We start from the raw sequence: 13259 nt of genomic DNA, 5'->3' as shown, positions 1-13259 counted from the left end.
CGGCCCCGGCGCAAGTTGCCTCCTCCGCAGTCCCCGCCAGCCGCCAGCCCGGCCACCGCCCGACGGCGCCATTCTCAGTCCCGCGCCCCAGCCCTCCTCGCGCGTCCGCGCCCACGTCGCTTGCTCCGGCTGCAAAGTCTTCCAGACGTCCGGGCCCTCCCGGCACAGCGCGGGAACCCCAGCCCCCGGCCCCGCGGGGCGCGGGCTACAAGGCCAGGCCGGCGAGCCAGGGCACCCGGGGCCTCGAGGCGGCCCACCGCCCCGCCCCCCACCGGTGTCCCCGCGCCCCCAGACCGTCCCCGCCGCGCCCTCAGCGCCACCACCCCCGGGCAGCCCGACGCTCCGCGGCGAGTCCCGCCCAGCGCCCAAGAGACGCCGGCCCCACGGCCTGAGCGTGCGCAGCGCCCCCCGCGGCCGCGCCGAGCGCAGGCGACGGCACTGGGAAGGAGGCCGCGGCGCGCCCGGCCCGGGCCCCTCCCCAGCCCGCCCCCGGGGCCGCTGGCGGTGTCCGCGCCTCCGCGCCCGCCCCTGATTTCCTCCGGGCGGCGGCGGCGGCGGCGGCGGCGCCTCGTGCGCGAGGTTATTTATTTCCGGGCCCCAGAGCGCTTATAATGGAGCCGCTGTCAGCAGAACCTTCTGCCGCCGCCGCCGTCCCTCCTCTTTTTTTTCCCGGCAGATCTTTGTTGTGTGGGAGGGCAGCAGGGATGGACTTGAGCTTGCGGATCCCCTGCTAGAGCAGCCGCGCTCGGAGAAGGCGTCGCAGCCGCGAGGAGGAGCCGCCGCCGCGCCCGAGGCCCCGCCGCCCGCGGCCTCTGTCGGCCCGCGCCCCGCTCGCCCAGTCACCCATTGCCTCCCGCAGAGTCCCCTCGCGGCAGCAGATGTGTGTGGGGTCAGCCCACAGCGGGGACTATGGTGAAATTCCCGGCGCTCACGCACTACTGGCCCCTGATCCGGTTCTTGGTGCCCCTGGGCATCACCAACATAGCCATCGACTTCGGGGAGCAGGTAAGCCCGGCCCCGCGCCCCGCGCCCTCTCGCCCTGCCTTGGCCTTGCACGCCCGGACACTGGGGCGGAGGGGAGTCACCTGCTCCGAGTCCCTCTTTATCCTGGAACATTTGGTCGGGTGTGCAGCTTGTCAAGGGTGACTTTTCCAGCACCCCATTCCCTCCCTCCGTCCCCTCAATTATTCAGCAGACTTTTCCAGCCCTCTCTGGAAAATGTTAAAGACTGAATGGTGTGAAGCTTCACCTATGGATGGAAGGGTTTTTAGTGCACGGCAGTATTATGTAATTTGCAATTATGTAAACCTCAGCTCTGTAATTAAAATGTAGTTTCTAGTAGCTTAAGTGCTGGGTTTTTATTTACCCGTGGCTGGTGGTAATGGTGACGGTGGGGAAATTCTGTTTTATAATGCGTCCAAGTTGATTTCCCAGGTGCTTCTAATTTTTAAACATCTGTTTCGTAGTCCAGGTAAGGATTAGGGGTATCCCGAATGTGTCCTGATAAGCCGGTCTTGACCATTTCTAGTTTGGGATTTCTTTTTTTTCCTTTTCCTTTTTCTTTCCTACTTTTTTTTTTTTTTTTTCATGGACCACTAAAGAAGGGGAGCACATTTTTGTTTGGTGTCGCCTTCTCGTCCTTGTTTCTTTTCACGTTTTCTCCATGTGGCGTCATTGCAAATCTAGCGCTGCAGGCTCTCCAGCGATGGGGCATTGGCACCCTGCACTTTGCATGTGGGGACCGTTTTGGCAGGGCTACCAGCGGGATGCAGCTGCGTCCTAAGGCCGGGGAGAGGATTTGGTGATGGGGAGGCAGTGACATGCCACCCTGATGGGCAGGTGTCCCAAGTGGCCAGAGCGTGTGACGAGCAGCACTCCCGTACTGTGGTACTGTCTTCTTTCCTTTTAAGTCAAGAGACTTAAACGGATATTTATATAGAATATGCGCTTGATTTGATGCAGTACTCATTGTAAAAGCCAAACAGCTTTCAGGAGGCAGTTACAAACCAGAGATTTGTTTGACTCCTTCGTTTGACGAATATCTGTTTGGATTTGTCTCTCTGTGCTCAGAACTTTTGAATAATTGCAACTCTATAAGCTCCCTAATATGTAGCCCACATTGTAAGCTACTTTTTACTTTGAATTTTGTTGATGATAGGTGTTCGCAGTATGGCATATTCTCTGGAGACCTTTGTTTACAGAGCCAACCAATGTCCTTTGATAAAATCTTGTCTGTTCTATTGCCATTGTGTCCTGCCAGTGCCTCACAAGGGTACCGCAAGGGCTTCTCTTTCCCTGCTCCACCCTGTACCTGCTCACCTTCCCTTCTTTCTATAGTAACTGGTTACTTTAAACATTTCCTACAATCTGTAGAAAAGCTTTTAGACACGAATTTACTACATGGCCCATTGTAGATGAGTCAAATGCTGTATATTCACTCGAGCCTTTCCTATTTTAAGGCTTACCTTCTTGAAGCTGTCCCAAAGGTTGTCAGAAAGCCCAGGCCGCTCATCTGAACTGGTGGGTGTTTGTGTGCATGTAAGAATCATTTAGAGATAACTAGTGGAAATAAGAGTAGTCTGTGTCATCATTAAACCACCTGATGCATATCACAATATTGCCTCCCTTTTGGCTTGATTTAATGAAAGGTTGACATAACTAGGTTTGATTTTAGTATAAGAGAAAGAATCTCCTGAAGTCACAAAAGGGAGGTTAAACATAAGAGACAACTATCTAGATGGTTTATCCTCACGGGTCTAATAATTCTAACTCATCCTTAAAACATTGCTAACCTGATTATCATGGCTGATGTAAGCACAGTACTTAACGGAGTTGTATTTTTGCAGAGAAGCAAAATGTTATCAACAAGTGTCATTTGAGGTCCTTTTCCCGAAAACACCAGAGTATTTATGAGGTTATAGGCTGCCTGGCGGGCAGAGATATTTTATCACAGAATTAAGGGTGGAGAAATGTGGGGAAGAAATTGATAGGTTTTCCAAACATTGCTTTGCCTTCTGGTGTCAGATGATAATTGTTTTGCAAAATGTTGCAGGGTGAGAGAGAGCGAGACTTGCTTACTCTTTCTCAGCATTAAACTGGAGGGAAAGAATTACAGTGGGAGCTGAAGAGTGGCCTGACATGTGTGGGTGATGAATAGAAGAACATTTTACCCCAACTCTTCTGAAGCACAGTAAAGAGGAGGAGAAATGAACCAGTTTGCAACAGTAGGTCTATGTTAGCTGAAAATATGCAGTCCTTTAGTTTATATGGAGTTCTAGACAGACACATGTAGGTCCTGCTGCTGAGTGGGCAGGTGTATTACACCTTGCTGGGAGTGAATGGTGGCATATTTGTCAGCGATTTACAAATCCTAAGATGGAGAGGTAGCACGGGAGTACAAAGGTCAATGCAGCCTCAGGTTCACATGCTTTTGAGATGATTAAGACATGCAAAATTAGGCTGGGCAAGGTGGCTTATGCCTCTCTATGATCGTAGCACTTCGGGAGGGCAATCTTTGGGGGGCTTAGGCTAGAGGATTGCTTAGGCTAAGGTGGGAGGATCGCTTTAGCTCAGGAATTAAAAACCAGCCTGGGCAACATAGTGAAACCTCATCTCTATTAAAAAAAAAAAAAAAAGAAAAAAAAAAAAAAGAGACCAGGCATAATAGCTCACACCTGTAATCCCAGCACTTTGGGAGGCAAGGTGGATGGATCAGTTGAGGTCCGAGTTCGAGACCAGCCTGGCCAACATGATGAAATTCCATCTCTACTAAAAAATACAAACAAACAAACAAAAATTAGCCAGGCATGGTGTTGCATGCCTGTAATCCTAGCTACTCAGGAGGCTGAGGTGGGAGAATTGCATTGAACCCTAGGAGGCAGAGGTTGCAGTAAGCCAAGACTGTACCACTACACACTCCAGCCTGGGTGACAGAGCAAGACTCTGTCTTAAAAAAAAAAAAAAAAGAAAAGAAATGCAAAATTAGAAAATAAAACCTCTCATGAGCTTTTAAGTTCCTGGCTTGTCAAGAACAAAACAATAGCAAAATTATATTAAATGTTTCTTAGATGAGGTGTTTTATGATGATAAATATCACAGTTCATGGTTTCTTTAAAAAACATGTACAGATCTTTTGAAATGGAAATTCAGCTATGTACAAGATTCCACTGAAAGTTAAGTAAGCTGCACATATAAGACCATGTAAAGAAATTGCCTATTAATGACCCCAGAGCCAGAGTGTGTGGAGGGGCTAAGGAAAGAGCCTGTAACAGTCTCTCCAGAAACTTCTGATTTTCTCCATGAAAATTACCTGTTGTATACAGATTTCTTAGCCATTTTATAGCTCAGTCAGGGAGGAAACCAAATATGGACTGTTTCCTCTAACAAAACTAGCAAAACCTATTACCACGTTTTTTCAGTTTTGGTAGTGGCAGTAATTTGAGGTGGTGAGGGGGAGAGGTTGAATTTTTATACTAAAAAAAGCTCTATGGAATAAAATGATCTGCCCTGTCTCTACATAGGCACCAGAGAAAATGCGAACACATCTCCTTTTGCAGAAACTGAAATAACGTTTGTATTATAGAGCTCTATAGGGATATAAAATACTTTATGATCATTGTATATCTAGAATTATTTTATCTCAATGTTTACAGATTGAGAATCAAAAGTATTAATCACTTCCATTAATTGAGCACCTAGTATGTGCCTATATCTCAGCATATGATATTGTTTGGACGAACGGAGGCAGGATGGTGCACTTCCGGGTTCTTCTTCGCCACCAACTCTTCCCGTGTGTGCGAGAATGCAGCTGACGCCCGGGAAGGTGCAGATTAATCAGGCATGCACCAGGTGATGTCAATCCGAGGAGACCAAGATTTACCTGGTGGCACCTGCGGAGCGGCCCCCCCTCCCCCGACATGCCCGTGCCCCGCCTATTGCCCTTCCACTCCTAGAAAAGTCGCTCCCAGCAGATGCGCCCGGGGTGGGCTTTCTCAGCCCCCACTCTTGTCGGGACTGTATTAGAAACTCCGCCCTCCCCCAGCTCCGGTCCCTGAAGCTAGATGACCAAAGAATAAATTTGCAGTTTTGCTTTTAGCCTTGCCTACTCGCTGGTTCTTTTGTGCCCACTCTGGTGGTCTTAGAAAAACAAATCAGTTGTGGTGGTCTTAGAAAAACAAATCAGATATATATAAGGAACGAATGAGAGGCCTACGCATGGTAAGGTACTTGTTCAAGATGACACAAGCAGTAAATGGCAGAGCTAAGGTTCAAGCCCGTTCCCCCCTGGCCCTCACAAATTTAGGAATAAGTTCTAGCTTTTCTGATTCCCAGACTAGGTCTAAATTTAATCTTAACTGTTGTATATTGAAACATTTTTTTTTTTTTTTGAGACCGAGTCTTGCTTGTTGCCCAGGCTAGAGTGCAGTGGTGTGATCTTGGCTCACTGCAGCCACCATTTCCCAGGCTCAAGCGATTCTCCTGCCTCAGTCCCCCAAGTAACGGGGACTACGGGCATGCACCACCACCCCCGGCTAATTTTTGTAATTTTTGTAGAGATGGAGTTTCACCACGTTGCCCAGGCTGGTCTTGAACTCCAGAGCTCACGTGATCCGCCTACCTTGGCCTTCCAAAACGAGAGCCACCATGTCCAGCCTGTGTGTTGAATTTTAAAAACTCAACAGATGTAGGATGATTAAAAGGAGGGCTTCCAGGAAAGGGATATTATGACAAATAAGTTCATTTTAAGAAAAGCTGAATTACCCAGATAATTAAGTCAACACTGTATCTTATGTTAACAAGGTTGGCATAGCTTTTGGTCAGAGTTGGGGTGGGGGGAAGAAACAACTGATACCTCACAATAAAGTTGTTTAGAAGTCACTTGGTCTTTATCATTAGAACAATACAGATTGCTAAGGAAAGGAACATATTGAGATAGTCTCTAAACAATATATTTCTTTTAAAGTATCTGCAAATGTTCATTTGATCTCACCATGTCCAAAGAATTGTTATTCTGTTTAAATTTGGTTCAAAGTCCCCAATTTCCTTAAAAGCCAAATTCACCAAATGACATAGAACAACTTAGTGAACTTTTTTTTTTTTTTTGAGACGGAGTCTCGCTCTGTCGCCCAGGCTGGAGTGCAGTGGCCGGATCTCAGCTCATTGCAAGCTCTGCCTGCCGGGTTCAGGCCATTCTCCTGCCTCAGCCTCCTGAGTAGCTGGGACTACAGGCACCCGCCACCATACCCGGCTAATTTTTTGTATTTTTAGTAGAGACAAGGTTTCACTGTGTTAGCCAGGATGGTCTCGATTTCCTGACCTTGTGATCCGCCTGCCTCAGCTTCCCAAAGTGCTGGGATTACAGGCGTGAGTCACTGTGCCTGGCCTGAACTTTATAAAAGGTACTCAGTGTTACTTAAAATGTTAAGGGCAACGTTGCTGTGAAGACCTTGAAGGAGAAAAGAAAGTTAAAATTGTTCTCACTTAAGAAATGTGTTCTGCCTAGGGCCAGGTAATCTACTCTTTTACGCTCAAAGGAGAAATGGCACTGGGTGTGGTGGCTCACACCTTTAATCCCAGCACTTTGGGAGGCCGAGGCAGGCAGATTGCCTGAGACCAGCCTGGACAACATGGAGAAACCCTGTCTCTACTAAAAATACAAAATTAGCCAGGCATGGTGGCTCACACCTGTAATCCCAGCTACTTAGGAGGCTGAGGCAGGAGAATTGTTTGAACCAGGGAGGCGGAGGTTGCAGTGAGCTGAGACCGCACCGAATACCTCAGTACCTTTCAAATACTTTAGATATTTCAAATTGCCTTGTATGATTTACCGAATTTGGTTGGGTCTAATATGATAATTCGAAGACCAGAGCTGTTTATCTGTGAATGGAGAGTTTTGCACATGAATTGTGAGAATTCCTGGAGTTAGATGTGTAATAGGAGTGTTCATATATCTTCAGCCCTTTCTATTTAGGAAACCTAGAGTTAGGCTTCCACAGTATAAGAGGGTTCCAAGTTCTTAATATCACAAGACGGACAAAAAGAGACGCCCAGGAAAAATAGCTTGGAGAAGCGCACCCTCTCCACACCTCCTCCCAAAGTACAACAGAAATATTTCATTCGATTAGGAGGAACGGGACTGAAAAGGACAGGCGTAGTCTATGGCACTGGCTCCAGCAGGGAAGAGCCTCTTCAGCCAAGGTCACTGAGCAATGGAGAGGACCTCCTTTGACAATGCTTAAGCGCTTGCCTTAAGGAACAAGACAGGGATCTGTTATAAGATTCACTTCCCAAAGCGCTTAAAGAAAGAAATGGAAATCTCAGGCTAAGGCTCTGAGTCACTGTGAGGGAGACTTTTCCCCCTCCAGTCTATTCTGTAGTAATAGAATACATTTCAAAATAATTTTTTTTCCTAATTATAAATAGAAGTAATATCAGCTAATTGTTTAAAGTTTGGTAAATATTTTTTATATGGGAAAAAGTACCTCTAATTTCACTCCTAAAGCTCCTTTAACAATTTGAGTATCTCCTACCAATTTATTCTTTTATTTTATTTTATTATTATTTTTTTTTGAGAAGGAGTTTTGTTCTTGTTGCCCAGGCTAGAGTGCAATGGTGTGATCTCAGCTCACCGCAACCTCCGCCTCCCAGGTTCAAGTGATTCTTCTGCCTCAGCCTCCCAAGTAGCTGGGATTACAGGCATGCGCCACCACGCCTGGCTAATTTTGTATTTTTAGTAGAGATAGGGTTTCTCCGTGTTGGTCAGGCTGGTCTCAAACTCCCAACCTCATGTCATCCTCCCATCTCAGCCTCCCAAAGTGCTGGGATCACAGGTGTGAGCCACTGTGCCTGGCTGCCAATTTATTTTTATAACATAATTGAGGAAGTATATGTGTATGTGGGGTGTGTGTGTGTGTATACATTATATATATACACACATATAAAAATGGTGTGTATGTGTATATATACACACATTATATATATAAAATGGTGTACGTGTGTATGTTTCACAAAACACAGAAGCATTTTCCCTAAATTATTTACAAGTATTTAAGTATGATTTTAAATTACAGCTTGTTATGTGGTTATGAGAGCATGCTGTAATTCCTTTTGCGTGTATTACCTTATTGTTAAACAAAGGTTTGTTTGTTTTTGCTATATAAAGTTTCAATGAACATATTTATGTAATAAGTAGATAATGTATTTTCTGTGACTACCTTGGGCTTTATGCCTGGCATAATTTGGTGCCTATTTCAGTTTCCGATTCATACATAGAAAATGAGGTCATGCCTTTCTTGCAGTCCATATTTAGTCAAGGACACTGTGACCTCCTTAGTCCAACTGGTACTTACTTCCCTGCTGTGTTTCCCAGTTTTCTTTAGATGTCCATCTGCATTTAAAATACATCTCTTAAGATGACTTAGGTAAGCAGGTTGTTTTTAGAGCCATAGAGATATAATCCTGAGGTTGGTTTGTTTACTCATTTACTCATTCATTTATTTATTGAGGTGGTTTGATGACCAGCCTAGATACTGCTCTATCTAAATACTTACAAGCATATCAATCATACAGAAACAATATTTAAATCTCTTTCTAGTAATCAAATTCTTTAAAAGCAGTTATTTTGTTTTGAGACAAGGCTCACACTGTGGCCCAGGCTAGAGAACAGTGGTACAAACACCAGCTTACTGCAGCCTCGAATTCTGGGCTAAAGCCATCCTTCAGCCTCAGCCTCCAAGTAGCTCGGATTCCAGGCATATGCAACCATGCCTGCCTAATTTTTTTATTTTTGTAGAGATGGGGTCTTGTGATGTTGCCCAGGCTGGTCTCGAACTCCTGGGTTTAAGCAATCCTCCCATCTCAGCCTCCCAAACTGCTGGGATTATAGGCATGAGCCACCACATCCAGCCTAAAAACAGTTTTTAAAGGGTACAGTGTGATACTGTTTATGGAAACCACTTTTTAGATGAGACAAGCCCAGTTTTATATTAGCGGTGAATAATTTGGTTTCCATATTTGGTTTGGGACAATGGAGCAGGTTATGTTAGGTGGCAGGAGGAGAGAGCATGCGTGGAGAACCATTCCGTATTGTCTTGTGTGAGTAAATAAACCTCGTTAAGCTCCTGGTATAGCATACCAGAGTGACTTGGGTAGTGTCTACATTAAAAAAAGAAAAAATCAGGTATTTTTTGAACACCTATGACTCTTATTAGTTTCTGTAGAGATGCAATAGAGAAAAATCCAGTTTTCTACAGCCTTATCTTGGTCTGAGCTACCCACGAGTGAATTTGCTTGATAACTGAAGCTAATACTTCAAAGTGGAAGTCACTGGGTTTTTCCTCTTTTTTTAGTATGAAAACTAGTATTGTTGGAAATCTAACCTATACTGCACATTTATCTACCTTATTAAATGAGTATCATATGGCAAAGCATAATGTAGCATCTTTGGAGGCTGTGAATGTCCATTGTGCTGGGAAGTCAGGTGAGATTCAAAATACTTAACCAAGGGATTGGCACCAACCAGTGGGAGCTGACCTTGGCCAGTCCTGAGCCCTGCATGACCAGCAGCAGTGTTGTGGCCTTCTTGAGACTCTTAAGTGTGTGGTAGGGTTTAATAAAATTTTTTGGCCGGGCGCGGTGGCTCACGCCTGTAATCCCTGCACTTTGGGAGGCCGAGGCGGGCGGATCCCGAGGTCAGGAGATCGAGACCATCCTGGCTAACACGGTGAAACCCCATCTCTACTAAAAAATACAAAAAACTAGCCGGGCGAGGTGGCGGGCGCCTGTAGTCCCAGCTACTTGGGAGGCTGAGGCAGGAAAATGGCATGAACCCGGGAGGCGGAGCTTGCAGTGAGCCGAGATCGCGCCACTGCACTCCAGCCTGGGTGACAGAGTGAGACTCTGCCTCAAAAAAAAAAAAAAAAAAAAAAAAAAAATTTTATAGGCCATGTGCCTGCTTTTATCCTTTTAATACTAACCAGTTGCCAGTCAGCTGGTTAGTAGTAATCAGTTGCTACTGGTTTCAGTAACTGGTTACTGTGGACTCAGTTTCCTCCTCTTGCTGTGCAGTACACCCGTGTAACCACTAATGATAACACAAACACCGTAAACATAGCTAATATTTATTGAGTTCTTGGTTTTTAATGTTCTGCTGTGGACTTGCTCTGGGCCCAGGCAGCTAAAATTCACTAGAATTCCAGGAAAAATGAAGGAGTAACTTTGGTGGCTTCCTTTGGGAAAAGCATTTATACTTTATGACACTCGTTTTCCTGCTCTCATTTTGCATCTGTTCTAGCGAGATTCTAGGGCCAATGGCAGTGAAGTGATTTTTGAACAAGGCAAGGAAGCATGGACATATTTCACCCAGCCCCTGCCCTCAAATTGTTTAGATCCTGGTTAAGAAAACACACATGAAGCACCTTTTTGCAGTCGGAGCAGCACAGAGCAAAATGTCTGATTATACAGCACAGTTTATCATGACACAGGATGAGTTGCCCAGTAATTGCAGGCGAGCAGTAAGTCTGTGGTCATGAAACAGCAAGATGTTTGGACGTAGTTCTCATCTAGATGTTCCCACCTCCTGCTTTTCCTCTCTAAATGCTCTGCTGGGGAATGTGGAGAGCTCTGGTCTGCAAAGATGAAGACAGAATTGCAAGATAGGTCCATTAGATAGGTCCGTATCAGCCCAGGTGTTGTTTTTGTTTGTTGGTTGGTTTTCCATGGTTTTGGGATCAGTCAGTTACTGTTCCAACAACCAAATATCAGTCATGATGCTCTGAGAACAAATGAGCTTAAAATTGCAAAGACAACATTTAGGAGGGATTTTAGTCAACTAGAAGGTTTAATCATCAGAATTTACTGTTTCTCCTATGTAGTTGCTTCTTCATACCAAAAATGCCCTTTTTGTTTGTTTGTTTGTTTGAGACAGAGTTTCGCTCTTGCTGCCCAGGCTGGAGTGCAGTGACGTGGTCTCAGCTCGCTGCAACGTCTGCCTCCCCTGCAATGTTGAGCCATTCCCCTGCCTCAGCCTCCTGAGTATCTGGGATTAGAGGCGCGTGCCACCATGCCCAGCTGATTTTCATATTTTTAGTAGAGATGGGTTTCACCATGTTGGCCAGGCTGGTCTCAAACTCCTGACCTCAAATGATCCACCTGCCTGGGACTCCCAAAGTGCTGGGAGTACAGGTGTGAGCCACCATGCCCAGCCCCAGAAACGCTCTTAAAGTCCATCCAGGGAAGGAAAGTAACTTGGTTATTTGTCAGGGCAAAGGTTGGGGGCAATATTTATTCCGCTAGATAAAATGTTATCAAAAGACAGTCTACATATAAGAAGATAAGAATCTACACTCTCCTGAATAAGATGGGCTGACGTCACTGTCCCCAGCCTGGGGGACAGAGGAGGGGCTGTACATGTGTGGCTCTGTAGTCTCGAGCATGAGGAGGTGACAGGCACTGCACACACCACACCCACCAGGCTATCTCACCTGGTCAGAAATATGCCAGTGAGGACCTCTGGGTCCAGGCTGGGGAGAAATCCAAAAATAGAGCAGAGTCCCCAGATAGGGAGTTTCAAAGATGACTTCAAAAGTGAGGTTGAGGCTTCTTAGGACATTTCGTTGTCCTGATTAAATGGCTGGAAAGCAGAATGTCTGCTGACAGGTTAATTAGGCTTTTCCTAGTGAGCCAGATGAACCAGCAACCAGGAGGGGCAGAGGTCGGCTCTGTGGTTATCCGCTTCCGAGGATGTGAGAAGGAAAGGTGACTTTTATTCTGTGCGTGACCAAAGAGGAATATTATGTGCCTGGAGTCTTGGAGGTTCAGTCATCCTGTGCGAGCATTTATGTTGTGAGAACTAGTTGCTTCAGGTTACTGCCTTTCATTCAAATTATAGTGAGTCCATATCAGTAAGCTTTTCAGAACCCTTGCTTCACTTAAAAAATATACATAGGCCGGGCATGGTGGCTTATGCTTTTAATCCCAGCGCTTTGGGAGGCCAAAGTGGGCAGATCACTTGAGCTCAGGAGTTCAAGGCCAGCCTGACCAACATGGTGAAACTCTGTCTCTACTAAAAACACAAGAATTAGCCAGGTGTGGTGGTGGGCACCTGTGGTCCCAGCTACTTGGGAGGCTGAGGCAGGAGAATCGCTTGAGCCCGGGAGGTGGAGGTTGCAGTGAGCCGAGGTCGCGCCGCTGCATTCCAGCCTGGGCGTCACAGTGAGACTCCATCTCAACATAAATTAATAATAAAATAAAAATATATATAACGTTTAAGCGGAGAAGAGTATTTGAGTTTCTGCCTGCCGTTTTCTAATTTGCCATTTGACTTAGCTGGGGCTGCTTTGTGTTTCCAAAACTGTTTTTAAGGTGATAAGAAGTTTGTATGCTTTCTTATGCTGCCCTGTGAACCACCCGGAGATCGACTGGCCACTGGGTCTTGCATTTTAATAGAGGGGAATAGTAGTGTGGAGAATATAAAATAGTAAAAACAACAACAAAAAATTCTGACTTCTGAGTGCTTTAAATGGTTTAGAGGAAATTCACCGTGGCTAAGACACTGAGGCCTCCCACCATGTGTGGCTTAAACTTGACATTTTATAAAGGCAAACTGCACAGAGGAGAGTAACAAATAACCACACTTAATAAGGAGGCAGTAACTTTCAGCTCTTCCTGATTTCAGCCAAGTCCAGTGCCACAGTGAGTGGAAAGACAACTCGCAGCCAGCCTGACAAGGGAGTCAAGACAGCGCCCTCCTCCTCTGCAGGAGGAGGAGGACATCTGTGTTCAAATGTCCTCACCACCTTCTGGAGAGAGACCTGGTCTCTTTGGGATGGTTTTGGATGCAGCCTTGCATCACCTGAGAAGACACCTGGCCTGGAGCCTGGCGTGCAGCCGGTGGTACCTCATTTCTACCCCCACGCAGAGACATTCCACCACCTGGGGCTCACGCCTATTGGGCTGTCTCCTAAACGTGGGCAGATTTCCTGGCATTGTAGGTAGTTAGTCCACCACGTGTTTCCCAGCCTCTCCTAGACAAACCAGTGTTTCAGCACCGAATAGCAAGGAGCTTGAGCTTAATTGCAGGTGTATAGTGGAGACCTGCCGAAGGCCCTAAAGTGGTGGATGGCAGTAAGCCTCAGTAGCTGAACTGTAGAATCTCCTTTGTTTTTGTAAAATTCATATTTACTCTGTTTTCCTTTAGGCTCCACGTGAAATGTACAGATCTTAAGTGTATGGGTCTATGAGTTCTGTCAAATGGCAGATGC

At 46.1% G+C, this 13259-nt stretch overlaps 1 protein-coding gene across 1 annotated transcript in view; it reads left to right on the top strand.

The window, feature by feature from the left end:
* Window positions 1-569: 569 nt before the first annotated feature.
* Window positions 570-13259, top strand: part of ANKH (ANKH inorganic pyrophosphate transport regulator) — a 160750-nt gene continuing 148060 nt past the window's right edge. The window contains exon 1 of the mRNA XM_023218266.2: window positions 570-1005. Within this exon, the coding sequence (XP_023074034.1) occupies window positions 910-1005 (96 nt within the window). The 5' untranslated portion in view covers window positions 570-909. The remainder of the gene's footprint in view (window positions 1006-13259) is intronic.

This window comes from Piliocolobus tephrosceles, chromosome 4 (genome assembly GCF_002776525.5).
Source record: "Piliocolobus tephrosceles isolate RC106 chromosome 4, ASM277652v3, whole genome shotgun sequence".
In the NCBI taxonomy this organism is placed as follows: Eukaryota; Metazoa; Chordata; class Mammalia; order Primates; family Cercopithecidae; genus Piliocolobus; species Piliocolobus tephrosceles.
The sequence above is the reverse complement of the archived record's forward strand: the minus strand, read 5'-3'. Positions and strand labels throughout refer to the sequence as shown.